We start from the raw sequence: 26062 nt of genomic DNA on the forward strand, positions 1-26062 counted from the left end.
CTCCAGACAGACCAAATGAAACTAGGTAATCGGGCAACATGATAGCAGAAAATTCAACAAAGACAAGTGCAAAGTAATGAACACTGGAAGGAACAATTTAAACTACTTGTACACACGGATGGCTTCTGAATTAGTGGTAACCCCACAGGCAAAACATATTTAAGAATCAATTGCTTAATGAAGACTTCAGTGTGCAGCAGCAGCCCTAGAGAAGACTAAAATGTTAGACTATACTAAGAAGAGTAATGACATCCACAATAAAAATAGTCTCAATACGCATCAATGGTACATCCTCACCCCTACTAGTATTTCAGTTTGGTCATCTCATCTCAAAAAGGATATCCGAGAACTAGAAAATAAGGTGCAATAAGGGTTACAAAAATTACTAGAGAAGTGAGATGATGAGGAAAGACATTTCATAAAAGGAACAATTAATAAGAATTATGAATAGGGCTGGATTCAGCTTGAATTTTTTCTGGCTTCTACTTGGACAGGGCTCCCAACATGGAAAGCTCACCAAGAAGGAACGAAGCCATAGCAACAAGTAGCCAAAACCACTTCGGGGCCTGAAGGTATAAGGGGCAAGCACTGGGCAAAAAGGATATGAGCCAGGGCAGATATGGGATATGATGATTCAATGTCTCCCTTCTGCAGCCCCTGTTGTATGACAAACCAAGAAGTTGGGCAGAGCTGGTAGAATTGCCTATGCCCTCGTCGAATGAATGCCCACTGTGGAGCTTGAGAATCAACTGCCAAAGGTGTATGGGGAGACTTTGGCAAACCAGTAAAGTGCCTGAAACCACTATGGATTATTGCTAAAAGCAGCCAAATCAACAGGCTGTAAACTGGCCATTCTGCACTCTCAGTTTGACCAAGGCAGGAGGGGAGGGGGTTTTGAGTGCCACAGAAAGGGCAGCTTGACCCCGAGTCCTTCCTGATAAGAATTGTGTTGAAGTTGCTGCTACATGCATTTTAGAAGAGCAGGATGTGCCCCAAGAATGTCTATTGGGGTCTCAAGGCTGCAAACTCTGAGGAAAAACCCACACCTGGTTAATCAATAATCAGAAGGAACCTCTTGCTTGACCATTGAAACTGCTGACTTAATAAGTTTTCTTTAAGGGACATTCTATTACTAATATATAAATAAGGGGAGAAAGTTTGAGGTGGTTGGACTCTTTTTGGACTCTCCCTCTGGATACATCTTGCAGTCCCCACCGGTAGATGAAAGATTTGGCCACCGGAAGCCTGCCGCTGTGTCACTCGAGAGCCACTCAGCTTTGGTAATTATCAAGGGTTGGGGGTGTTTTACTAACCTGTTGTGGACGTGTGTAAGTGCTTGAGACTAAGTAAAGTTTAGCTTTAAGTGAAAGCAGTCTTGTGTTGTCCTGTTTGTGCCATCCATCTATCGGTTGGACGGCCGTGTCTCCCTTGATTTATTTCCTGACACCACCTCGCACAGAGTAAAAATTACCAAGAGCTTTGGGTTGAAAGAACCAAGGGTAACAAAGGGATGTATAAATGCCATCTCCTGTGGACAGAATATGGCCAAGACTATTGTGATGGCCAGCTATTAATAGTTAATTGTAAGTAACATTGAAGTCAATGAAAAGATTCAGATTGACTACCACGGTATACAGTTTTAATGTCATAGTGCCCTGAGTTTTGGATCAGGCTCAGGGCAGTATGAGATTAAAGCTATATAGTCAATTCTTCCTCCAAAGAACTGACGAATTAAAACAGAAAAAAAAAAACAGTCTATGCAGAATGAACAAGGAGACTGTCAAGGGTTAGAAAATAGTAGATTCTCATGAACATCTTTGTTGTTGCTGCAGAAATGCATTGGTTTCCTTGAAGTAAATGACAAAAATAATAATGTAAAATATTTGAGAGGAAACACAAGAAACATACAGAAAGAAGGAAAGGGTGAGGGGAGCATGACACTCTGCAGAGGGAGGTCATTCCAGGAGGCTTCTTTTTACCATGTACCCTGGGGCAAGTGGAAAAAGGAACTCAAAAATGAGAAGGCAACACACATCCAACGGATAAAAACGAAATACTTTTTTGCTCAACATAAAATGAACCTGGGTAATTCAATGCCACAGGACATTAGTGAGGCAAAAAAATCATCAGGATTCAAAACAGGACTAGTTACATATATTGAATGAGAAAAGAATCTAAGAAAAGATAAACTAGTATTTTCCACTGAATGCATCCGATGAAGTGAGCTGTAGCTCATGAAAGCTTATGCTCAAATAAATTGGTTAGTCGCTAAGGTGCCACAAGTACTCCTTTTCTTTTTGCGAATACAGACTAACACGGCTGCTACTCTGCAACCTAGCTAGGGTAACAATTTCAAGTGATACCAGTTCTTATGTTTCAGAGCATAAAGGGATCAGCAGCTGAGATTATGAAGAAATCTCTCTCCATTACAATTGCTATGGGGCACAGTATGGGTTATTTTGCCTTCTTCTTATGTTTCTGATACAGAACACTGTGCAACAGGATGAACACTTTGCCCACACTACATAAACCACTGAGCTTTTCCTTTACAGCAGCTCCTCTTTTCCTTGCTGGATTTTTTCTTTATTATGTATCAGACGTGTTATAACAGGTCTTCCTTTGAGACTTATCGGTTTAACCACATTTTTCCTCTCAATTTTCCACTTATTAACATTTTGAGACAGATCACAAATGTACTCTTCTGGGTTTTTTTGTTATTTGCTCAGGGACTGTGCATAGAGCAGGGGATTGATAATAAGAGAGAGGGAACCTCTCACCTCTGTGTCACTGATTTCTTTCCGGCCCAACTTAAAGTTGTTGCCATCTGATGACTGTTGGCTTACATAAAATAACTTGTGATCCAAACTCAGAATCTGGTTGAAAGGTTTCCAAATTTTAAAGAAAAAAGAACACCAGCAAAATTGACACTGCTGCTGACAATTTCTTCAGAGACCCCCAGGATTTAATGGACAGAATGAATTATCTGCTCCATTTTAAATGTGGTTGACAAGCCAGTGGAGAGAAGCTTGCCATGCCCATGCTGTAACTGTTCTGAAGCTAAAAAATAATCAGGTACCAGAGCTGTCAATCTGACATTAAATTTTGTAAAAAATATTACACATTAAAAAAAAAGAACAAAACACAACAAGGTTATTGCAATCATAATAATCCAACAGAAAATTGACACCAGGTCAAATTAATCCCTGCTGACACGCCACTGGCTGACCACATTTATTAATTTCCATTCATTTAGTTGTTTTAGAAGGCTTAGAGCTTGAACCCAATCCACTAAGGTAGAAATGGAAAGAGACTAATTTATTACAATGCGCTTTGGCTCAGGACCATAATCAGTTGTAACAGACGTCAAAGTTTAATTATCCCACAGACTAACAGTAACATTTGTTTAGGGCGAGATTTTCAAAGGTACTCAACACTGATCTTTGTGCCCACTGAAGTCAACAGTAAATATTGGCCCATAGGACAATACTGAGTGCTTGTGAAAATCTTACTCTTAAGAATAAAAACTACCCATCAGGCTGAATTTTCAGAAAGGCTCAGAACAGAAATCAGCTGACTGGACTTTTTACTGCTCTACTCATAAAATCCCCACACATTTGTTCGGAAAAGAGTAAGATTTTAAACACAAAATATTCCTTTGAAATTAGTTTGTTCAAAGCTTGAGCTGTGTCACTTTTATGTTTTATGAGGCTAGTACATGAAACTGTCCTTCTTTAACAGTTCTATTCCATTAACTATTATTGTTTGATTGGGTTACACTGCAGCAGGTACTTTAAATTCTAACTGTCCTCAACCAATTTCTGAATGCTAAATCAGTCCATATGTGCAAAAGTATTATGCATGAATGTATCAGCAAAAACTAGAGTTAGGATGGACTCTATCTGCAATTATATTAATGGGAAAGCCATTCATAGAGTTTAGCATATGGTAAATAGGGACAAAATTGCAGCATTTTCTTTCACTCAAGGCCAAAGTAAAAAAAACCAAATGAGACAAATGAAAACAAAATACAAACAGTCATGGATGAAAGGAATGGTCTTTGAGGGGTAACTATTTTTTTTTAAAATAACTCCCTTGCTCTCTGTATTGGATACTCAAGGCATGGTTACAAAGTAGTGTTTCCCTCCATGCTATTGCTTCTGTAATGAAACCATTCACCTTAATGATAAAATTTAAAAAAAAAAACTTGTTTAGATCAGCTGAATTTATCAAAAAGGACCATACATGTGGCCATACATGTTGAAAAAACAATGACATTAAGAATGACGCTTGTTGGCATATATACTTAAGGGCTAAATTAGTTTGTGTTTACATGGACTAATCTGACACCCATGTGAACGAATGTCTTTGGGAGCAGCAAAAGAGATTTTTGGGAACAGCTGTGCTAGTCTACAGTTTTGTCTACTTAACTGGCATGACAGCCATGATTAAGTTACACCTCCCTGGACTTGCAAGGCTCCTTATACCACATGAGGAATTCACCTTGCGAGAGGGCAGCTTATACTACTGCTGCTGTCCTCTCTTGAGATTCCCCTTGGAGTTTAAATTGTTTTAATTCCCCATGGAACTCCAGAAAAATTCCAAGAGCATGGCCACTGCAGGCGAAGTGGTGAATCATAACCTGTCCTGAGTGTCCTGGACTTGTCTTTCCCAGCCAATGCTAAAAACATTTTGGGAAGCATTGGGCACCTGAGGTTCTCTTGGCATAAAGAGAAGAAGTTACAGATGTACAGTCCCCTTGGTGTCTGTGCTGGCAGAAGGAGTGAATTTACCTTGAATCTAGCTTCATGTGGAGATAGAAGTGTGAGGCAGGGCTGTGTGGAAGCTGGTTATATGACTTTCAAGCTCCCCTACTTTTTAGAAATTTTGGCCATTAAAAAACAAAACCATCGATAGCAGGGATTGGCAACCTTTGGCACCCGGCTCACCACGGTAAGCCCCTGGCGGGCTGGACTGGTTTGTTTTCCTGCCGTGTCCACAGGTTCAGCCGATCACAGCTCCCACTGTCTGCGGTTTGCCGCTCCAGGCCAATGGGGGCTGCAGGAAGTGGCGGCCAGCACATCCCTTGGCCTGCGCTGCTTCCCGCAGCCCCCATTGGCCTGCAGCTTACCGTGGCGGGCCACGTGCCAAAGGTTGCCGATCCCTGATCTATATTTTTCAATATCCTGCCAAAATTGCTATCAACTCTGCTCATTTCTAGGGACACAAGTACAATAAAATAACAATGGAAAGAGAATTAATATCACAGCAGGAGAGCTTGAATGTATTATATGGGATACTAGCATGTGTTCCAATGAAGCCAGGTTAGGCTGTCTTTCATTGAACAAAGCTATCCTTCATCCATTGTAAAAGAACCTGCAATGCCAAATTATGAAAACAAACAAGCAAATAAAAGGACTTTTCACCATAGCTTCCTTAAAGTTCATTATTACTAAATAGGTTTTGTAGTTTTGTTTGTTTGTTTGAAACAGAGAATAATGTAGCAGGTTATTTATTGGAATAACTCACTTGGTCTCAGAGTATCTAAAATCTTTCTAGCACATAGCTCTTTTTAATATCTTTTTTTAAAGCCTAACTGCCCTGTATTTTAAAAAAGTATTCATTGAAAGCTAAGAATGCTTTTATCTCTTTTAATCATCCCTTAGGAAGCTTAAAAGATACCCACGTTTTAAACCTCAAAGGCTTGAGGCTCTCATGCTGCATGAACCCTTTTCCCAATAAAGAGGATTCCCTTTGGAAGCTGTCCGGTGGCACTGGACAGGTTCCAAAGGGAATCACCTTTATTTGAAAATATGGTGGAGGGTCACTTTCAGACTGCACAAGAAGCTACACCAAAAAGCTAAGCAATCTGCCTGTAAAGCTTGAAGAGAAAGGGATACGGACCTGGAATCAACCTTCGGCTTCCAACATTTCAGTAAAGAGCACTGGCTCAAATGTTTTCTAATCTTTCTTTGTTTCTCTTATTCAAATAATATTACTAGCCAACCATGCTAGATTAGCTCTTATAATAAATTTATTGGTTCATAGACTTGTTGTTCCTTAACACAATCCTGGATGTAATATCACGATCACAGGCACCGACTTTCCAAACAGCCGGGGGGTGCTTGACCTCTGGCTTGGTCCCTGTCATAAATATAAAGGGAAGGGAAACCCCTTTAAAATCCCTCCTGGCCAGAGGAAAAATCCTCTCACCTGTAAAGGGTTAAGAAGCTAAAGGTAACCTCGCTGGCACCTGACCAAAATGATCAATGAGGAGACAAGATACTTTCAAAAGCTGGGAGGAGGGAGAAAAACAAAGGGTCTGTGTCTGCCTGTGTGATGCTTTTGCCGGAGACAGAACAGGAATGGAGTCTTAGAATTTAGTAAATAATCTAGCTAGGTATGTGTTAGATTATGATTTCTTTAAATGGCTGAGAAAATAGCTGTGCTGAATAGAATGAATATTCCTGTCTGTGTGTCTTTTTTGTAACTTAAGGTTTTGCCTAGAGGGATTCTCTAGGTTTTGAATCTAATTACCCTGTAAGGTATTCACCATCCTGATTTTACAGAGGTGATTCTTTTCTTTTTACTTCTATTAAAAGTCTTCTTGTAAGGAAACTGAATGTTTTTTCATTGTTCTAAGATCCAAGGGTTTGGGTCTGTGGTCACCTATGCAAATTGGTGAGGATTTTTACCAAACCTTCCCCAGGAAGTGGGGTGCAAGGGTTGGGAGGTTTTTTGGGGGAAAGACGTGTCCAAACTCCGTTTTTTCAGGAACCCAGATAAAGTTTGGTGGTGGCAGTGGAAATCCAAGGGCAAAGGGTAAAATTAATTTGTACCTTGGGGAAGTTTTAACCTAAGCTGGTAAAAGTAAGCTTAGGAGGTTTTCATGCAGGTCCCCACATCTGTACCCTAGAGTTCAGAGTGGGGAAGGAACCTTGACAGTCCCAGGTCCTGCCCCCCTCCATTCCTTCCCCCAAGGCTCCAGCCCCGCCCTACCTCTTCCCGCCCAGTTCCGCTCCCTCCCCTGAGTGCACCGTGCCCTCACCCCTCCAGGTCTAAACTGAGCAATGAAATACTCTCTTCAGTGCTGGCCCCCCAAAAGTCTTTAGCTACTGAGACCAATCCTGATTCTTTGGTATAAATCATATAATTTCATGTGTAAACTGGTCTGTTGATGATTCAAGGGTGGGGCTTGCTCTTCTATTTATGCACAGAGAGTTCAATAGGCATTTTAGTATAAATGTGAATTCTTCCATTGACATAAGGAATGGATTCTGCTGAGGCAGTTTCAGGGAGCTATGGCCTGAAATGCTGTTTGCTTTTAATGAGAAAATAATATCTCTAAGAACAAGTCACACTTTCACCACCTGATGGCAGTTGGGGTCCTATATGAAATCAGTGTGATAGATTCCATCCATTTTTCAGCAGATAACTAGCCAGATGCCAGTATGCCTGGCAAATTATACTTGGCTTCTGTGGAAACTGCCAAAAAGTTGTGATTTTTGTCAGTAATTAAGTACTCTCTTATCTCTCAAGAAGGTCCCTTTAGACCAGTCTTTAGGCACACTGGCTAGATGACATGGGAAAGTTTGCATAGACTCAGCCTGTGCTATATTTGTCCTGAGGCTAAATATAAGATTTCAGTAACCCTTGCTATCCCACAAACTCTTTTCATGAGCACTACATTCAATTTTTTTTTTAAAAGAAGGCTATTTATTGAGCCTTGACAATATGGACAGACAAGTCACTGTGCCCTTCCCTCCAGTTAGCTGTTATGCAGGAAAATTCCTTGAGTCTTATAGGATGAGTAATTCTCAAGGCTAAAACCAAAATATTAAAAACAACCATTGTGACATTGTACCCCATAATGCTTTATGGGACTATGACATAACTGGAATATGGTTTATGCTACATGTGCCATGTACCATATCTCTGTAAAGGTTATGGTCTACTGAATCTATTCATCCTGTTTGTATACATATATCATTTTTGTATTCAAAGTTATGAATATTGGCTGTATACTTGTCTGATTCTAAGTAGGTTTTAGTGAAGCAGTTGGTCAGCTTCCTGAGAAAAGACTATTCTCAGTAAGTGCCCAATTCAAGAAGCCCTTAAGCCAACAATGAACTTGGAGACGCCAATCCACATCTGAGCTTTCCCAGGAATGTGGCTTGGCTGGTAAGGAACTCAGTCATGCATGGACATGTGACTTGCCCAGGTGACTCCAAAACTCCATTTTGTAGCTGGACTTTGCATAGGAGAGAGGACGGGGTCTCCACCCACAAGAGAAAGTCTATTTAAACCCCTGGGAGACCCCTCCATTTTGTCTTCAGCTGGCTAAAGAGAGCGCCTCTCCACCCCCAGGGATACCTGAAAGAAACTGGAACAAAGGACAGTAACTTCAGGGGTGTGAGTGATTGCTGGACCCAGACTAGAAGGAAACTAGTCTGTCCAAGGAAGCTTACTGGGTGAGGATTTTATCTGTATTCAGTTTTATTACTATACTAGACTTTGACTTGTGTGTTTTATTTTATTTTGCTTGGTAATCCACTTTGTTCTGTCTGTTACTACTTGGAACCCCTTAAATCCTACTTTCTGTATTGAATAAAATCACTTTTTATTTATTAATTAACCCAGAGTATGTATTAATACCTGGGGAAGGGGGTGGCAAACAGCTGTGCATATCTCTCTGTTAGTGTTATAGAGGGAGAACAATTTATGAGTTTACCCTGTATAAACTTTATACAGGGTAAAACGGATTTATTTGGGGTTTGGACCCTATTGGGAGTTAGGCATCTGAGTGTTAAAGACAGGAACACTTCCTAAGTTGCTTTCAGTTAAGTCTGCAGCTTTGGGGCATGTGGTTCAGACCGTGGGTCTGTGTTGGAGCAGACTGGCATGTCTGGCTCAGCAAGACAGGGTGCTGGAGTCTCAAGCTGGCAGGGAAAGCAGGGACGAAGTAGTCTTGGAACATCAGTTGGCAGTCCCAAGGGGCTTTCTGTGATCCAACCCGTTGCAATCATCTTATAGCGCATCCTCAGATCAACCCACAGACCACCTGATGATTCACCAAAAGTGCCTCAAGGAAAAGGCTCGTTAGAAGGCTCTAGGGAGCAGCAATGCACAAGCCAAGATATTTCACACATCTGGTTTCTGAGGACCTGTTAAGCAGGGGTACCAAACCCACTTTGTGAAGAGGAAGAAATTACAGTTTGAATTATATAAAGGCCAAGTTTACTATTTTTGGATCACATATATTCTTGATCCACAACAGACCTCCCACTGCTAACAATGAGAGATTTTCACAAAGAGCAAGATTAGAGTATGGCCCTTTTTCAGGAACTTCAGTTACAGTCATATTCAGCATCACTAGATGAAAAAATGTGTATGGTGCTTTTTGTACCACCACTATTTCTGCCTTTTGTTTGGCTATTTGCACACGCAATTACACAATTTACATGCACAATAAGGTAATTGTGCAAATCTGATGCACACTTGTGTACTTAATTTATTTGAAAATCTAGCTTTTAAAGTTTGATAATTATAGGAGTTATCAACCCTATGGAGATGAATAGTGACAGCTAACAGATCTTAGAGCTGTTGTTCCAAGTTGTCTGCAGACTAAAGACGACAACGGTGCATTGGTTTTTCATCCCTTACACCAGATAAGGGCTAGGCTAGAAAGTTACTTTATTTTGGATGGAAGCTTTCATTCTGCAAACTCCGTCATAAGGGTCAGAAAAGCATCTGAAGTGGGCCAGAATGTTTAACACCACTGCCATATCACCTAATTTATCAGACTTCCACGAAACCTGGATGCATGATCATCTGGAAGAGACATACATTTGAAGATATGTGATACATGATAGATGTACAGAGCTCTAACTCAGTGGGACAGTTTTGTTTCTACTATATCTTCTGAGTAACTCCAATGCTGACAAAGTGTAACTAATTTTCTCACTTGGGCCCCAATTCAGCAGACATAAGCATCTGCTTAACTTCCCACTGAAACTGATGGAACTTAAAGAAAAGCACGTGCTTGAATGGATCGTTAGAGAAGAAATGTGCTTAAAGTTAAATACAGAATCAGAGCCTATATTAATGTCCAAACAAAGAAAAAAGCAGTGAAGGAAATTAGTCTAACTCAAGAAACACCCCTATAGTACTGTAATATGCATTTTTACATCCAGAATATTTTTGATGGTTGCTCCCTACATTCCACCTTTTTTTCAAGAGTATATTTTGGTTCAGTTGCTTGATTTGTTGTTGCTAATTCAGGGAGCACAGACCACTTTCTCCTTAATTGCCTTTTAGTAAATAATACAGTTATTTCTGGGATAGTTAATGCTCTGAAAGAGACGAGGAAGACACATGTTTACAAGTCAATCTGGCTCTTGCCCAACTAATCAGCACATATGCTGCTAGTGCATCTTTTCAGCTACTACCAAAAAACAAGTTAGTCAGAAGGGAAGCACCCATCAAATGCTAACAAACTTGACTATTACAAGAGTCAGAATGTCATGTTCATTATGGTTCAATGTTATAAAACAACATGGTAAAGCAAAGGGTAAACATATAGCAATCAGCTGCAAATCTAGCTAAGCAAAACAAAATACAAACTGGCAGATGTTGCCTTAATGACTGAAGTGCTTGCTTTGGCAGAACTATCACCAGCAGGCAGAGTAGGATTTTTATTGGTGCTTGCCTGTTTCTTGTTTTATCAACCTACGGTTTGTGGACAGGGTGGCTCACATCATTCCCACTGACACACAATGTTGCCATCAGTGTTCGCTTTGTAGAAAACAACTCACAGCAATACCAACCACTCCATTTTTACTTTTTTTCTTTCTCTTTCTTTCCCTATGAAAATTCATTTTAGATGGTAATAACCTCCAAAGTAATAACCCCCGTTAAAATAAAGTTTCAAAGCAAAATAAATCAAAAATTTGCAGCTGGTGCATTTTCCCTTGTTGCTCAGGCATTTTACGAGAGCTTGAATATATAAGAGTCGACTTAGATATCCCGAAAGTGCAATCAGATTAATCCAGGACTCTTATTTTTTTAGTTAAATTTCTAAGCCAATATCAGCTCACTGACTCACAGGACCAATACTTTATCCATAAAACAGTTTCTTCAGGAAAAAAAACCCATGAAATCAATGCACATGCACCAGACGAGAGCATTTGGCCCTTCAGGAGGCCAGTGATGGAGAAATAGCATATTCTTCACCTTTGTATTCCCAAAGTAAATTATGCCCCTACCCTTAAAATAGAGCTGCTCTTATTTTTCTCCATGCAACAATTTGAAAGCTGTCTTGTAAAGGAAAAAACTCCAGTGCTTATAAACTGTTAAATGTACTGAATCTGATGATTTTCCCCAGCGGAACTGGCAGTTAGTGATTCACCCCTCCCACGACAGAGCTAATGGAAGGAAATCTCTGTGAGGTTTTGCCAATTGTGCTTTTAGAGATGGACAGGGTTTTCCACCCCATATAATAGGTCAAGGATGCTGAGAGATTGGGAGAAGGTCAAGACCACCTGAGTGCAGGCCCTATGTTCCTCCCCCTTGATGACAGGAATTATGCAGCCCCAAATCCCCCTTTAAGGGGATTCCCTATTAAAAATGAAGCTGTGGAAATATGATACAGCCAGTGGAGAGGCTGGAGTATTTTCCATATTTCTTTTGCCTTGAGTTTCCCGTTCAAGGGAGGGCTGGGGGCAGGTAAAAGACAAAATGAGGATTTCTCAGCCTGTGCACTGCAACACTAAAAGTCCCTCACAAAGCTTGGTTCCATGGCCTGCAGGATTGACTTGCAGACCGCCCCCCTACACAAACGTCATATTATATTATTATTATTATTATTACCAGGGAAGCAGAAATTACACTTATAATTAGGTTACCTATGGCCCTGATTACATACAAAAATTGCACTAATTTAACTAAACTATTTTCTAAATGTATTCAGCCAAATTGGTGAAACCCCCTTAGGTGGACATTCTTAATTCGATTTAACAGCTGCTAATATCTGTTTTGATTTACAGGTATTTGGATGCTCATGCTCTAGTGGCTGCTGCTCATCCCTCTGGTAGAGGCTGTCTGTTAATTCAGGCAGACGCTGTGACATCAGTTACACCTGGCTCACATTTTCCAGATTTTCTTCACAACCATGAAGGCTGGAAGCAATTTTTTTAAAAAACAATAGCTCAGATTCTGATGCCACATGACTCTGGGAGCTGGAGCCCGGCTCCTAGGCATCTGCCTGGGGCTTGATTCCATGCAGCTCATGGGTGTAGGGCGGGTCTGTCCCCGCTGAAGGGGAGCCATGCCTGAGGAGCCTATCAAAACCCAACAGAACATGCAGTATTGTGTTTTGAACATCTGTACAATCTAGTTTGATTGGTATTTCATTTTGACATCTAATGCAGGTGGAGCTGAGCCAAACACCATTACAGTGGTTGTTACAGTTGCATATAACAACATTTTTTTAACTTAAAAACAAGGGAAATTGCACACAAAAAATAAATTACATTAAATAAAAAGATGTTTAGGTTGCAAAGTGGCATATTTGAAAGCTAGGAAATGCCACATTTAGAGTAGCCTGTGTACATTTAATTCTGCCCTCTGACAGTTCCTAACTGCATATTAGGTCTCTGCCATGAGGAGCTAACAATTTACAATTCCTTAGTAGTTTGCTGCCTCTGAACACTACTGGCAATTCCACTGTTTCAGGGACCCACCACATTTGCAAAATTGTGCCTAATTGTTATTTTTATGTATTTATTTTCTTTTGTAATCACGTCTTTGCAGCTTTAAACTAGTCATCTCACACTGTGAAAGCGACTGTCAGGTTGCCAGGTACTAAACCATTTAGGTCTTCATAGGCTAAAAGCAACAGCTGGAACTGCATTCAGAAACCAGCCGGCTGTTCATGCAGCTCTCAGACCACACCAGTTATGTGCTCAACACAAAGCTCCACTTTCTAAGTGGGCAACCACATTCTGTGCCACCTTTAGCTTCTGAGTAGTCTCATGGTGCAGCTATATGTAAAGTCTTGCGGCCAGGGGCATCGATGCCTCAAAAAGAAGTGGCCACATCAGTCTTTTTTTTTTTTTTTTTTTTTTTTTTTAAAACCTCTACTTGTCAAAAGGACTCTTGGCTACAGCTGCAACCTGAGCATTGCAACCTAGCCCTGGATCTAGCAAGACCTCAGAATTTGCAGCCAAGCTCGTCTACAGCCAAGCTCTGCGATACAACCGCATTTGCTCTAACCCCTCAGACAGAGACAAACACCTACAAGATCTCTATCAAGCATTCTTACAACTACAATACCCACCTGCGGAAGTGAAGAAACAGACTGACAGAGCTAGAAGAGTTTCCAGAAGTCACCTACTACAGGACAGGCCTAACAAAGAAAATAACAAAAAGCCACTAGCCGTCACCTTCGGCCCCCAACTAAAACCCCTCCAACGCATTATTAAGGATCTACAACCTATCCTGAAGGATGACCCAACACTCTCACAAATCTTGGGAGACAGGCCAGTCCTTGCCTACAGACAACCCCCCAACCTGAAGCGAATACTCACCAGCAACCACATACCACACAACAGAACCACTAACCCAGGAACCTATCCTTGCAACAAAGCCCGTTGCCAACTGTGCCCACATATCTATTCAGGGGACACCATCACAGGGCCTAATAACATCAGCCACACTATCAGAGGCTCGTTCACCTGCACATCCACCAATGTGATATATGCCATCATGTGCCAGCAATGCCCCTCTGCCATGTACATTGGTCAAACTGGACAGTCTCTACGTAAAAGAATAAATGGACACAAATTAGATGTCAAGAATTATAACATTCATAAACCAGTCGGAGAACACTTCAATCTCTCTGGTCACGCAATCAGAGACATGAAGGTCGCTATCTTACAACAAAAAAACTTCAAATCCAGAGTCCAGCGAGAAACTGCTGAATTGGAATTCATTTGCAAATTGGATACTATTAATTTAGGCTTAAATAGAGACTGGGAGTGGCTAAGTCATTATGCAAGGTAGCCTATTTCCCCTTGTTTTTTCCTCCCCCCCCCTCCCCCCCAGACGTTCTGGTTAAACTTGGATTTATGCTGGAAGTGGCCCACCTTGATTGTCATGCACATTGTGGGGAGAGTGGTCAGTTTGGATGAGCTATTGCCAGCAGGAGAGTGAGTTTGTGTGTGTGGGGGGGGGCGTGTGAGAAAACCTGGATTTGTGCTGGAAATGGCCCACCTTGATTATCATGCACATTGTAGGGAGAGTGGTCACTTTGGATGAGCTATTACCAGCAGGAGAGTGAGTTTGTGTGTGTATGGGGGTGGGGGAGTGAGAAAACCTGGATTTGTGCTGGAAATGGCCCACCTTGATTATCATGCACATTGTAGGGAGAGTGGTCACTTTGGATGAGCTATTACCAGCAGGAGAGTGAGTTTGTGTGTGTGGTTTTTGGAAGGGGGTGAGAGAACCTGGATTTCTGCAGGAAATGGCCCACCTTGATTATCATACACATTGTGAAGAGAGTGGTTACTTTGGATGGGCTATTACCAGCAAGAGAGTGAGTTTGTCTGTGGGGGGGGGGGGGCGGAGGGTGAGAAAACCTGGATTTGTGCTGGAAATGGCCCAACTTGATGATCACTTTAGATAAGCTATTACCAGCAGGAGAGTGGGGTGGGAGGAGGTATTGTTTCATGGTGTCTGTGTATATAATGTCTTCTGCAATTTCCACAGTATGCATCCGATGAAGTGAGCTGTAGCTCACGAAAGCTCATGCTCAAATAAATTGGTTAGTCTCTAAGGTGCCACAAGTCCTCCTTTTCTTTTTGCGAATACAGACTAACACGGCTGTTACTCTGAAATTAATTAAAAAAGCAGTAAAGAGAAAAAGGGAATGAATTCCTCTAGTCACTGCTGATTTAAGTAGCTTTTACTATGCAAGCAAATTCCCTGAATTTGTTGCATATTTAACTAAGTTTTCTTTGCTGACCTTGTTCATGAACTTTAATTAAAAACATTTTAAAAACGCATTCAGTTTTGATTATAAGATATAAAACTTAATCCTAGATATTAAGCCAGGTAAAGTAACTCCAACTCTATTTTTTTTATGTATCCCATTTAATGTACAGCAATATAAACCTGTGAATCTGAGTTTTACCGCTTTAAATAAAATCATATTTATCCTGCAAAAAATTTCCAGTATAGATTTTATACTGGATGATTCACACTTAGTGGCAACCTATAAACAGCTTTTAGTAATGAACTGGTATTTATACCAAACATTGAGAGACTACAAAATGTAATCCTGAATGGTTTAATCAACAATCTAATCTTAAAAAAAAATTAAATAAAAAAATCTTGGCTGTAGATTCTTCTCATAGATATAGTATAATGCTTCTACTGTGAATTATATTTCAGTAGGGTGTGTCATTTTCATTTTCAATTTATGGCACTGTCTACAACTGTATAGAGATTAAGATGCTGAGATAGCAGTTAGAAAACTAAAAAACTCTCTTAATTTAAATATCTATGGAACTTTATGAAACACAATGAATTAACTAAAGTTAATTAGAAAAATGGTTAATATGTAAAAGCGGTTTAAAACTGCCAAATGACAATATTTCATGTCAGAGTGGTTGCCCCAAATGTCATTTAAAAGATAAGCATCTACAGAAAAAAAACAATTGGGGTGACCGGCTTCTTTGGGTACCTCCCTTCCATTTTGCCACCTAATCACTACATTAAGTGTTAAAGTAGATCAATGCAATTCAGTGAAGCTTAACAACAGTGTTAGTGCGAGAAATGGCATTGTACCTCTTATTAATGGTAGCCCAACTGGTATTAATGTTATCTGTCATCAGTTCTACTTTTCTGGTGTCATCTGTTGAATAATCACGGAGAAGCTTAAGTGCCATGTCATTCGCCACATCCACATGTATTTGCCACTGCCGCAGCTCTTTTGAAAATTGCTAGAGGGGGAAAAAACAAACAAAACAAAAGAATGAATCTCAGTTTCCCTTAAAATATACCTTGAATATTTGAAAAGTAGATGAACCTTTAAACCTTTAAAACCTTCCCGATTAAAAAAAGAGAGAGAGAGAGAGAATCTTCTCATTGCTGGTAATAACAGAAACAGCCTCTGTCACATCTGATGATTGTTAGGGTCAGAACTTTTTTTTTTTTTTTTTTTTTTTTAAGTTTTGGGACACAAGAGCACTGCAGTACTACCAACAAGCGGCTGACAGGACTAACCAATAAAATCTTCAGTGCAAGATAAAATGTGGCAGCCAAAATTGGTAAACTAGTGAATGGAATCATAATAGTTCTTTCTCAGAAATAAACAGTTGAATAAATTATTGTGCATGCCGACTATTTTTGTCTCTGTGATGGTGAATTCATTATGCTGGGGAGACAGGAAAAAGAGCATAGTAAAATAATATACTGCCAGGCCTATTTTTTTTTTTTTTTTTTTACAATATGACATAATACCAAAGCTTGGACAAATAACATTTGTCTGTTGAATTTTTTCACTTTATTAAGAATGATTTGTTTATGTAATTAGTGCCACCTACTGGATCAGTACTAAACTTGCATACATCAAAATACTAGAATATTAAACCTAACAGTAAGTTATTATAATGCCATGACCTTTCCCAATTTTTCTGGAAATAGTTTTAAGAAAGCATTTACAATTTTGAACATAATTCTTCGTTCATTTTAATTTTTATCTAGATCTGTTAACTAACAATTCCTTCCTCATTAGAAAAGGAGATCAGGAGATTGGTGCATTGGTTGCAATGGGGAATCAAATTCCATATGCTTTTCCTGTTTGTGTGCTTGTCATAACCAACATCTGTAAAACACTGTGTGCATCCATGTCTCCTCCATTATTTGTAATCAAATAGCAGTAACAATACAGATGACCAGCTCTTAGGGCTAGACAAATATATAGGTTACCAAACACCTTTGACAATGTGAGCACAAAAGTACGTTATAATTTGCCAAAAACTCTCATGGAAGGTTTCAGAGTAGCAGCTGTGTTAGTCTGTATCCTCAAAAAGAAAAGGAGTACTTGTGGCACCTTAGAGACTCACAAATTTATTTGAGCATAAGCTTTCGTGAGCTACAGCATCCGATGAAGTGAGCTGTAGCTCACGAAAGCTTATGCTCAAATAAATTTGTGAGTCTCTAAGGTGCCACAAGTATTCCTGTTCTTCTCAATGGAAGGATTATTAGAATCAGTAGCTGGCTGTATAAATTAGAAACTTTCTTCAGAAAATAACTTCCTTTTCAAATAGGAAAAACCTCCATGAATATAGATTTTCCTTTCCCCCAAAGTGATGTTCATGTTGAAATCTGGTTTTGATTAAACTAATAGAGTCTTCACACAAAGCTAATCATTAGTAAGCTATTTTGTCAAGACTGATGCGTGATGGAAAGAAGTCTGAATGTCAAGTTGAATAAACAAACAGAGTGTAGCGATTGCTCACTTTAAAGTTTGCAGGTTCATTCTGGATAAGCTTATGAAAGTTTTGATACTTATCTGAACCTTTTAGGGACTCCCTACTGGGGCTAGTTTCTTCCATCCACAGAAAAAAGCTTTAGCTCCTCTTATCTGCTTTAAGCACTGTAGGTTCCTCTGACTTGGGAAGAGGAGAATTCCAGGATGTGGCCCCCATGTCAGGGCTCCTCTAAAGGAAGTAGTCTTTGCTCTACTTCAAGTGGGATCTAATATGTTGCCTGTTAGGAGAGCTTCTCTTATTTCTTTAAGGTATACTGGCATTTTGGGAAGTCTCTATAAGACTTAAAGGATGTCATAAGATTATAAAATTCAGGAAAACAGTAGATCTCTCTTCATCTAACTTCTGCATTTCAGAGCAGCAGAGAATCTATCTTGGCCTTGTGAGAGGTTACAAAACTACCCACCGAACTGGTGGGCAGCGATTGATCCAGTGGGGGTCGATTTATCGCATCTAGTCTAGACACGATATATCGACCCCCGAGCGCTTTCCCGTTGACTCCTGTACTAAACCGGTGCGAGAGGCGCAGGCGGAGTCGACGGGGGAGCAGCAGCAGTTGATTCACCGCAGTGAAGACACCGTGGTGAGTAGATCTAAGTACACAGACTTCAGCTATGTTATTCACGTAGCTGAAGTTGTGTAACTTAGATCGATTCCCCACGCCTAGTGTAAACCAGGCCTATATCCTGCTATCCTGAAGGTGATCTGTCCTTAGAAACCAGAAGGGCAACAACGTAACTACCTGCCTCCACAAAGAGAACTTGGTTTGCACAGGTAAACAGGTAAAAGGCTGTGGCTGGTCGATAGGGGGAAGAGGAGCCTAATAATCAATTTTTTTTTAAACCTTCAAAAAGTTGTATTGAAGGATGAGTGAAGGTTCAGGCTACTTTTCAATGTTATCTGAAACATTGCCTGGGCATTTTTTCTTAATTCACTCACCCATGACTACGTATTGTCAAGAAGTCAGAATACCTCATAATTTTAAAAACTGTGGGCTGGATTCAGCCCCAGGTCTTACCTGCTTCCATGTACGTTACACAGAGCATAGGACCAAACACTACTACAATTCCAGGTCCACTGTATCCCCCCAGACAGGTGGCATTCGCTGCGGAGAAGACACAGCCAAGACAGCCAGATACATGCTGCTCTGGCAAAGCCCCTGGGGAGCCTCAGTTAGTGGAGTTACTCCAAAGCTCAGACCACACTTGAACTATGCTCTCTCCTGGGCTTATTATTATTATTTGTAATTGTTCTTTAGATATCTTATATGTGGGCTTTTTTTTCCCCTTCATTTTTTGCTGCAGACTTTGTCCATCTATTGTACATTTGTAAGAATTTCACGATGCTCATACTTTATTCTTTTTGGAAAATATTTTTCCAGTAGAACAATGTTATAAAGCACTAGCTATACATACATAGTACATAGTTGCCATTTTCCAACCAAAAATATTGTAGTAGAATATTTTACATTTCCTTTATAGATACAAAAACAGTCTGTCCACGTTGTGGGCTAATGGCCTGTAAACTTTCACTTGGAGAATGTGTACCTTTTGCTAGTTCCCTGTGCATTTAATGACCTTATAAACCCCTCCAAAGCAGGCTCTTTAATGGAAATGCTGACAGACCCATTACAATGCTACGATTCTCGCCATTAACTTCAAGACTAATCTATTAAGTTCCTGACATTACCAAAGAACAATATCATTCAGAACATAAATGAAGAGTACGGGGGATTCTGTTTGAGGAAACAATTTGCATTTTCCAGTTTACTGGAAATGAGTATTTAATCTTTTCAACAACTTTAAAGAGTGCATGCTTAAGTCATTGCGCCTACTGTATACTTTTCACAGGGACCGAGAGCAAAGTGTTATAGTGAAAGGTTTATTGTCCAACCTAATACAGTCCCATTATTTTCTGTCTTACATGACTTGATGTAATGAATATTTATAATTAAACTAATGGAATACAATTTCTTTCTTCTTTTTTTCTTTCAGGCCCCATTTCTCTTCCTTCTACTTTGGAATAAGTAGAAACAAAAAAGTATTCAAAGTGCTTTATTACCTTAATTTCATTATGACATTTGTAAAGCATTCTTTTTATTTCATCTGTGTCATCTCTTGAATTTGTTAGCTTTATTAAAAGGCTTAAAGAGTTAGGGATGCGCATTAATCATGCTGCTTATGTATATTTTTAATTTTATTTAATTAGAAGACACTACTTGCTATGTTATTAGTGGGAAAATCTAGGTAATTAAGGGTCCTTAATTAAAAACAAGTAAGGAAATGAGACTGGGCCTTTCTTTCTATCCATGCATTACCCAGTGGAATAAAATAAACTGTGCACAGATACACCAATATGTATGTACAGCACCATCCAATTTGGAGCATGTCACTTGTTGCATTAAATATTTATGTAACCCAGGTCCGGAAAAGCAGACCCACTGCCCACCCCTTCTCTGGATGTTATCAGCTATTTAGCTGGTCTAAAGAGGTATAACCATTCATTACTGGTCCTCTATTTCAGTGTTTGTGCAGCTGCAGGCATCATCCCTATAATATTCCACTGCACTTAGAATTGTACGTTGTGAACTCTGGTATAGTCCATAAAACAACACTAAGAGTATATCTCTTTCACCGTATGTAGCTGGTCCATATCTGGAATATTAGGTGGCAGCAAAACAGTTAAGGGTGACATTATAAAGCAAGTGTCAAGGTAACTGTTGCACACAGTATATGACTAAAGGCAAGACTGTTCCTTGCCTGAGGCACTGTGCAGGGAGTAAGGGAGGATAAGGCTACTTTGCAGGTGAGTCCCTGGTAGGAAAGCAGCCTCAGTGGAACTGCTACTACATTTCCTGCACTGGTGAATTGGAAGTGGGCAGGCAGGGGAATAGCCGTGGCACTAGCTGCCCTCTCATACATTGGCCCTCTCACTTAAGATTAGGGTGACCATATTTCCCAAAGGTAAAACGGGACATTGTGCAGGGCTGGCCTGAACCCTCCCCCACATGGGCTGGCCCAAGCCACTTGCCCGAGCCCTCCCCACCCCCAGGCTGGGGTCGCTGGAACCCTGCCTCCCCCCCACCCTGAAAGAGGCTGTTGCTAGAACCCTGCTGCCCCTCCCACACGAGAGCCCTGCCTCCCCCTTCCCCGCAAGGGGCTGACATCACCACTCACCCACATCGCACATTCCTCTGCACCGTACTCCACCTGTTTGACAAAAGTGGGCATTTGTCCCATTTGCTCTTGCCAACTGATCAAGTCGGCAAGAGCAAAAGGGACACATGCCCACTTTTGCCAAAAAAGTCAGGATGGCTGGGACAGGGCTTAAAAAAGGGATTGTCCCAACCAAAACAGGATGTATGGTCACCCTACCTAAGATAGTATTGAAGGGCAAGTAAACTTCTTCTGGAATAGAGGAGCAGATTACCTCTCCCTTGAGCCAAACAGGGAGCAAACCGAGTCTCTTTTTTAAACTTTTGAAAATCCCATTCAAAAAGTAAAACTAATGCTTTATATAGGATTTCTAGCTAGTATTCTAACCAAATGTGTTTATACCATTTGTTATACAAAGAGGAAGAATAAAGAGGGTATTTGTTCTCTTTTACTGTTAATTTAAAAATATAACAATGAATGCCGGCAATACCAGTAACAGGTATCAAAGTCTCAGGTCTTATCAACAGAATAGATTACAAGACCAGAAAGGACTACTATTATCATTTAGTCTACCCCCTTGTATAACTGACCACCAGACTTCGCTGAATTAACTCCTATTTGAACCAGAAAAACTATTTAGAAATTAATAAAACAAAAACATTCAACCATGACTTCAGACCTTCCAGTGATGGAGAATCCACCACAACCCTCAGTAAATTGTTACAATTGTTACCCTCACTGGTAAAACTTTGTGCCTTATTTCTAGTCTGAGTATGTCTAGCTTCATCTTCCAGGCACTAGATTATTATACTTTTGTCTTCTAGACTGAAGAACGCTTCGTTATTTTAATTAACATGTAGATACTTCTGTTCTGTGATCAGATCACCCCTTACCTTTTTCTTTGTTAAGATAAACAGATAGAGCTTGTTGAGTCTATCATTATAAGGCTTATTTTCCAATCTTTTAATCGTTCTTGGGGCTCTTCTCTGAACTCTTTGCAATTAATCAACATCCTTCTTAAACTGTGGACCCCTGACCTGGACACAATATTACCGTGTGGCAAGGCACCTGCTTCATCTCACCAGACTTAGCACTTCCCCCTCTGGCGATGCGGGGCCTGGAGTAAATCAGCCCCACTCTGGGCAGTTGCCTGCCTTCCCCCGTTCTGTGCTCCTTTGGCTGTGTTTTCAGGGAAAGCCCGAGGGTTGGCCTAAGGGGTATCGTTCACCAAACAAAAAGGAGACACCTTTTCCTGCCTCCTCACTGGGGCAGGGTGTCATCCTGTTGCTTGCCCAGGGTGTCAGTCCTTCCCCTAGCAGGCACTCAGGTTTTGCTGTTCCCCTACGGGAAGGAGCACAGCCTTTCAGCCTGGAAAAGCTTGTTTCCCTGCTGCCACTTGCCTGGCAGTAGCTTCTCTCTCTCTCCCCCTTTGCTCTTCCCAGAGGAGGGGTTTTTAAAGGCCTCAGGCAGACCTTAATTGGATTCAGATGTCCCTAATTGACCTGAGGTAACCTCTTCTCAGCTTGTAGGAAAAAGGGCTTTAACATTCTAGGGCTAATATATCAGCCTTCCAGGACCCTCTTGCAGGAGGGTGTTTCCCACCCACCCCATGCCCTGGGTCCTCTGGATCTTTTCATTGGGCCCCTGTCCCATGAGCCTCCCCAGCCACCCCACCCATATACCTCGAGCCAGCTGCAAGACCTGCAGCCAGTTCGCTTTTGAGCCGCGCCACAGGCTCTGTACACGCTCGTGCTCCATACTCTCCATTTCCTCACCCTCATGTCCCGCCCTGACACTAAATGGCGGGACCTTATGTCATCTGTTCAGGGTGAGGAACCCCGGTGGGCCAGCCTATACTCTACCTTGGCCCCATGACCTGCCAGGGATATGGGTTGGCTGTTCCTTCATAGAGCCATGAGCATGGGCATGTACCTGGCGCGGTTCACCTCTGTTCCCAATACTTGTCCCTTTTGCAGTGTGAGGGAGACCCTGGCACATCCCTATCTTGAGTGCGCCAGGCTGCAGCCTCTATTCCTGCTCCACCAAGATCTCCTTTTATGTTTTTGGCTGCACTTCTCCCCCCACCTTTTTTTAATGCACACCCTGTCAGTGCCCCCACAAAGTCATGGGACCTCCTCGTCAACTTCCTCTTAGCAATGGCCAAAGTGGACATCTATAACACCAGAGAGAGGATGTTGGCTGACGGGGTTCTTTGCGACTGTGGGGCCTACTTCTGTTCCTCTCTCTGCTCACGTACCTGGGCAGAGTGCCTCTGGGCAGTGTCCACTGGGCTCCCTTGACACCTTTGAGGAGCAGTGAGTGCTGGCCGGGATTCTCTACTCGGTGTCCCCTTCAGGTTCCCTACTTTTGACCCTTTGACCCACACCCATCCTTATTCTTTTTCAGTTGCCCCCCATAATTATTTGAGTTCCAGGCTCAGTGGATCCACCCCATAGGCTGTGGCCGCCCAACTCCTGGAACGCAATATGAGGACCCTCTTGCAGCCATCCAGCCTGACTTTGTCACACCAGCTATAGTTGCACCAATGCAATACACTAGTAATATAACCTTCTGACTCTTATTCAATATCCCCATTTATACATGTAAGAATTACATTAGCCCTTTGACCACAGCATTGCACTGTGAGCTCAAACTCAGCTAATTACCCACCATGAAAGTCTCTTTCAGAGTCATTGTTTCCCAGGACAGAGTCCCCAATCCTGTAAGTATGGCCTGCACGTCTTTACATTTGTTCCTCACTAAAAATGCATATTTTTTTTGCATCCAGCTTGCCAAGCAATTCATAGATTTGTAAATTCCGAGGCCAGAAGGGAGCATTATGATCAAAGTAAGGCACATTGGAAAACATAATCCAAACTATACATATAAAATGATGGGATCAAATTTAGTTACCACCACTCAAGAAAGATATTGGAGTAATTGTGGATAGTTCTCTGAAAACATCCACTCAGTGTGCAGCAGCAGCCAAAAAAAGGTAACAATGTTGGGAATCATTAAGAAAGGGATAAATAAAAAGACAGAAAATATCATTCTCTCTATATAACTCCATGGTACGCCCACAGCTTGAATACTGTGTGCACCAAAAAAGAGATACTGGAATTGGAAAAGGTACAGAAAAAGGCAAGAAAAATGATTAGAGGTATGGAAAAGCTTCCATATGAGGGGAGGTTAATAAGACAGGGACTTTTGAGCTTGGAAAAGAGGTGACTAAGGGGGGATACGATTGAGGTCTAAAATCATGACTGATATGGATAAAGTAAATATGGAAGTGTTATTTAGTCCTTCTCATAACACAAGAACTAGGGGACACCAAATGAAATTAATAGGCAGCAGGTTTAAAACAAACAAAAGGAAGTATTTCTTCATACAATGCATAGTCAATCTGTGGAACTCTTTGCCAGAGGATGTTGTGAAGGCTAAGACACTAACAGGGTTCAAAAAAGAACTAGATGAATTCATGGAGGATAGCTCCAACAATGGCTATTAGCAAGGATGGGCAGGGATGGTGTCCCTAGTCTCCGTTTGCCAGAAGCTGGGAATGAGCAAAAAGGGATGGATCGCTTGATAATTACCTGTTCTGTTCATTCCCTCTGGGGCACCTGGCATTGACCACTGTCAGAAGACAGAATACTGGGCTAGATAGACCTTTGGTCTGACCCAGTATGGCTGTTCTTATGTTCTTATCTAATCTGACCTCCTGTGTAACAGAAGCCATAGAACTTCCCTACAACAATTGGTAAAGCTTATCTTTTAGGAAAACATCCAATCTTGATTTAAAAATGGCCAGTGATAGAAAATCCACCACTATTCTTGATGAGGCACGTTTCAGTGTATCAGTGACCTGTTCTCTTCATTATTTATCACTCCCCCCAATCTTTATGTCATCTTCAAATTATTTTATATTGTCTTCAAGGACACAGGTTGAACATGGGCGTTAGCTGAACAAGATTCCTCATACTTCCTTATCAACCCTGATTGAAAGGAACCACTTTCTAGAGAGAAAACAAAACTAGTCTCCATATTTATTCAATTAAAAATTTGGTCTGTCTGCCAAGATTGCTACTGCTTTCATTAGATAAACACTATTAGTTCAACCTGCTAGGCTAACAAAGCTTACATTCATCATAGAACAATTAACAAATAGGATAATTTTTTGAATTCTAGTGAAAAAGCAGACTCCCATTGCCAATCTACCATGTTTTGGACTCTCCCATACCTAAACCCAGTTCCTGGGATATTACTCTTGAATGGAAAGCCACAGACATCGTGAAGGGACATTCGATTTGAGTAAGTCGCAAAACAGTTAACTATGAACTAACTTAAGATTCTTAAGTAAGTTTAATTAGGAACTATATTTAAAAAACTCTTGCAACTGGAAATTTTAAAAGGGTATCAATCACGGGGGCAAATCCAGAACTAATTATAGGTTTGGGATACACGTTAGCATAGTAAAAGCAATATTACTGCATGCCTGTGTACTTACCCATCTGATGTCCCCAATGCAGTTCATTTTTGTCCTTGGTAGGAACAATCTCCACAAAGAGGTTGGATCCAAAGCTCACTGAAATCAAAGGGAATCTTTCCATTGACTTCGGTGGACTTTGGATCATGCCCAAGAAATGGGACAGCTGAGCCAGGCGGGAACTCTAGCTGTAAAGCCTCACGCAATTATATCAGCATGTGGGAAGCGCAAAGTAAAGCAAGGGCCAGCTGCAGGTTTGGTGATCTGACAGGTTTTCATAAAGCAACTATAACACATTTCAGAACACTTGTAGATCCGGAGTCAAGATGCACAATTTAGTTCCAGGTCTGGACATTGAATGCTCCAAATTTCAGGGTTATTCAAGATCCAGGTTTTGATTCACATCTAGCACTAGTGGAATTTTTCTCTTTTTTGTTATATTGAATGAATGGATGAGATTATTAGATGTTCTCTCATACACTCATGTATACAGAGCTGGTGGGGAATTTTTTGAGAAAACAAATTTTTCATCAGAATATGCAGATTCATCAACTAAACTTTTAGTTGTAATGCATCAATTTTGATGAAAAACTTTCATCTTGAAAGTTTCTCAAGTCCAGGATGGAATTTCTGGCCAAAAATGAGAGAGAGAGAGAGAGAGAAAACCCAGCAGCCCAGAACATCCTACTGAATATTCAAAGCAGGGCCTAGAATTTGAGTGGCTTGCATCCTGGCTGACTGCCGTCATGACTGGGCTATTCTTGGGGAGGAGGAGGTGAGGAAGATTGAAAATTTTACCCCAAAAAGAGAGAGACAAAGGTCTCATGTTTCATCCTGATTTGGAACACAGGAACAATCTGAAATATCAAAAATGA

General features: G+C 40.9%; 1 protein-coding gene across 6 annotated transcripts in view; it reads right to left on the minus strand.

Moving 5' to 3' along the window:
- The window catches only part of DMD (dystrophin), a 1886383-nt gene that overhangs the window by 423214 nt on the left and 1437107 nt on the right, over nucleotides 1–26062 (minus strand). For all 6 annotated transcript variants that reach the window (XM_074968560.1, XM_074968534.1, XM_074968525.1 and 3 more), the window contains one exon: nucleotides 15844–15998. In XM_074968560.1, coding sequence (XP_074824661.1) covers nucleotides 15844–15998 — 155 coding nt within the window. The remainder of the gene's footprint in view (nucleotides 1–15843; nucleotides 15999–26062) is intronic.

This window comes from Natator depressus, chromosome 1, assembly GCF_965152275.1.
Source record: "Natator depressus isolate rNatDep1 chromosome 1, rNatDep2.hap1, whole genome shotgun sequence".
Taxonomy (NCBI): domain Eukaryota; kingdom Metazoa; phylum Chordata; order Testudines; family Cheloniidae; genus Natator; species Natator depressus.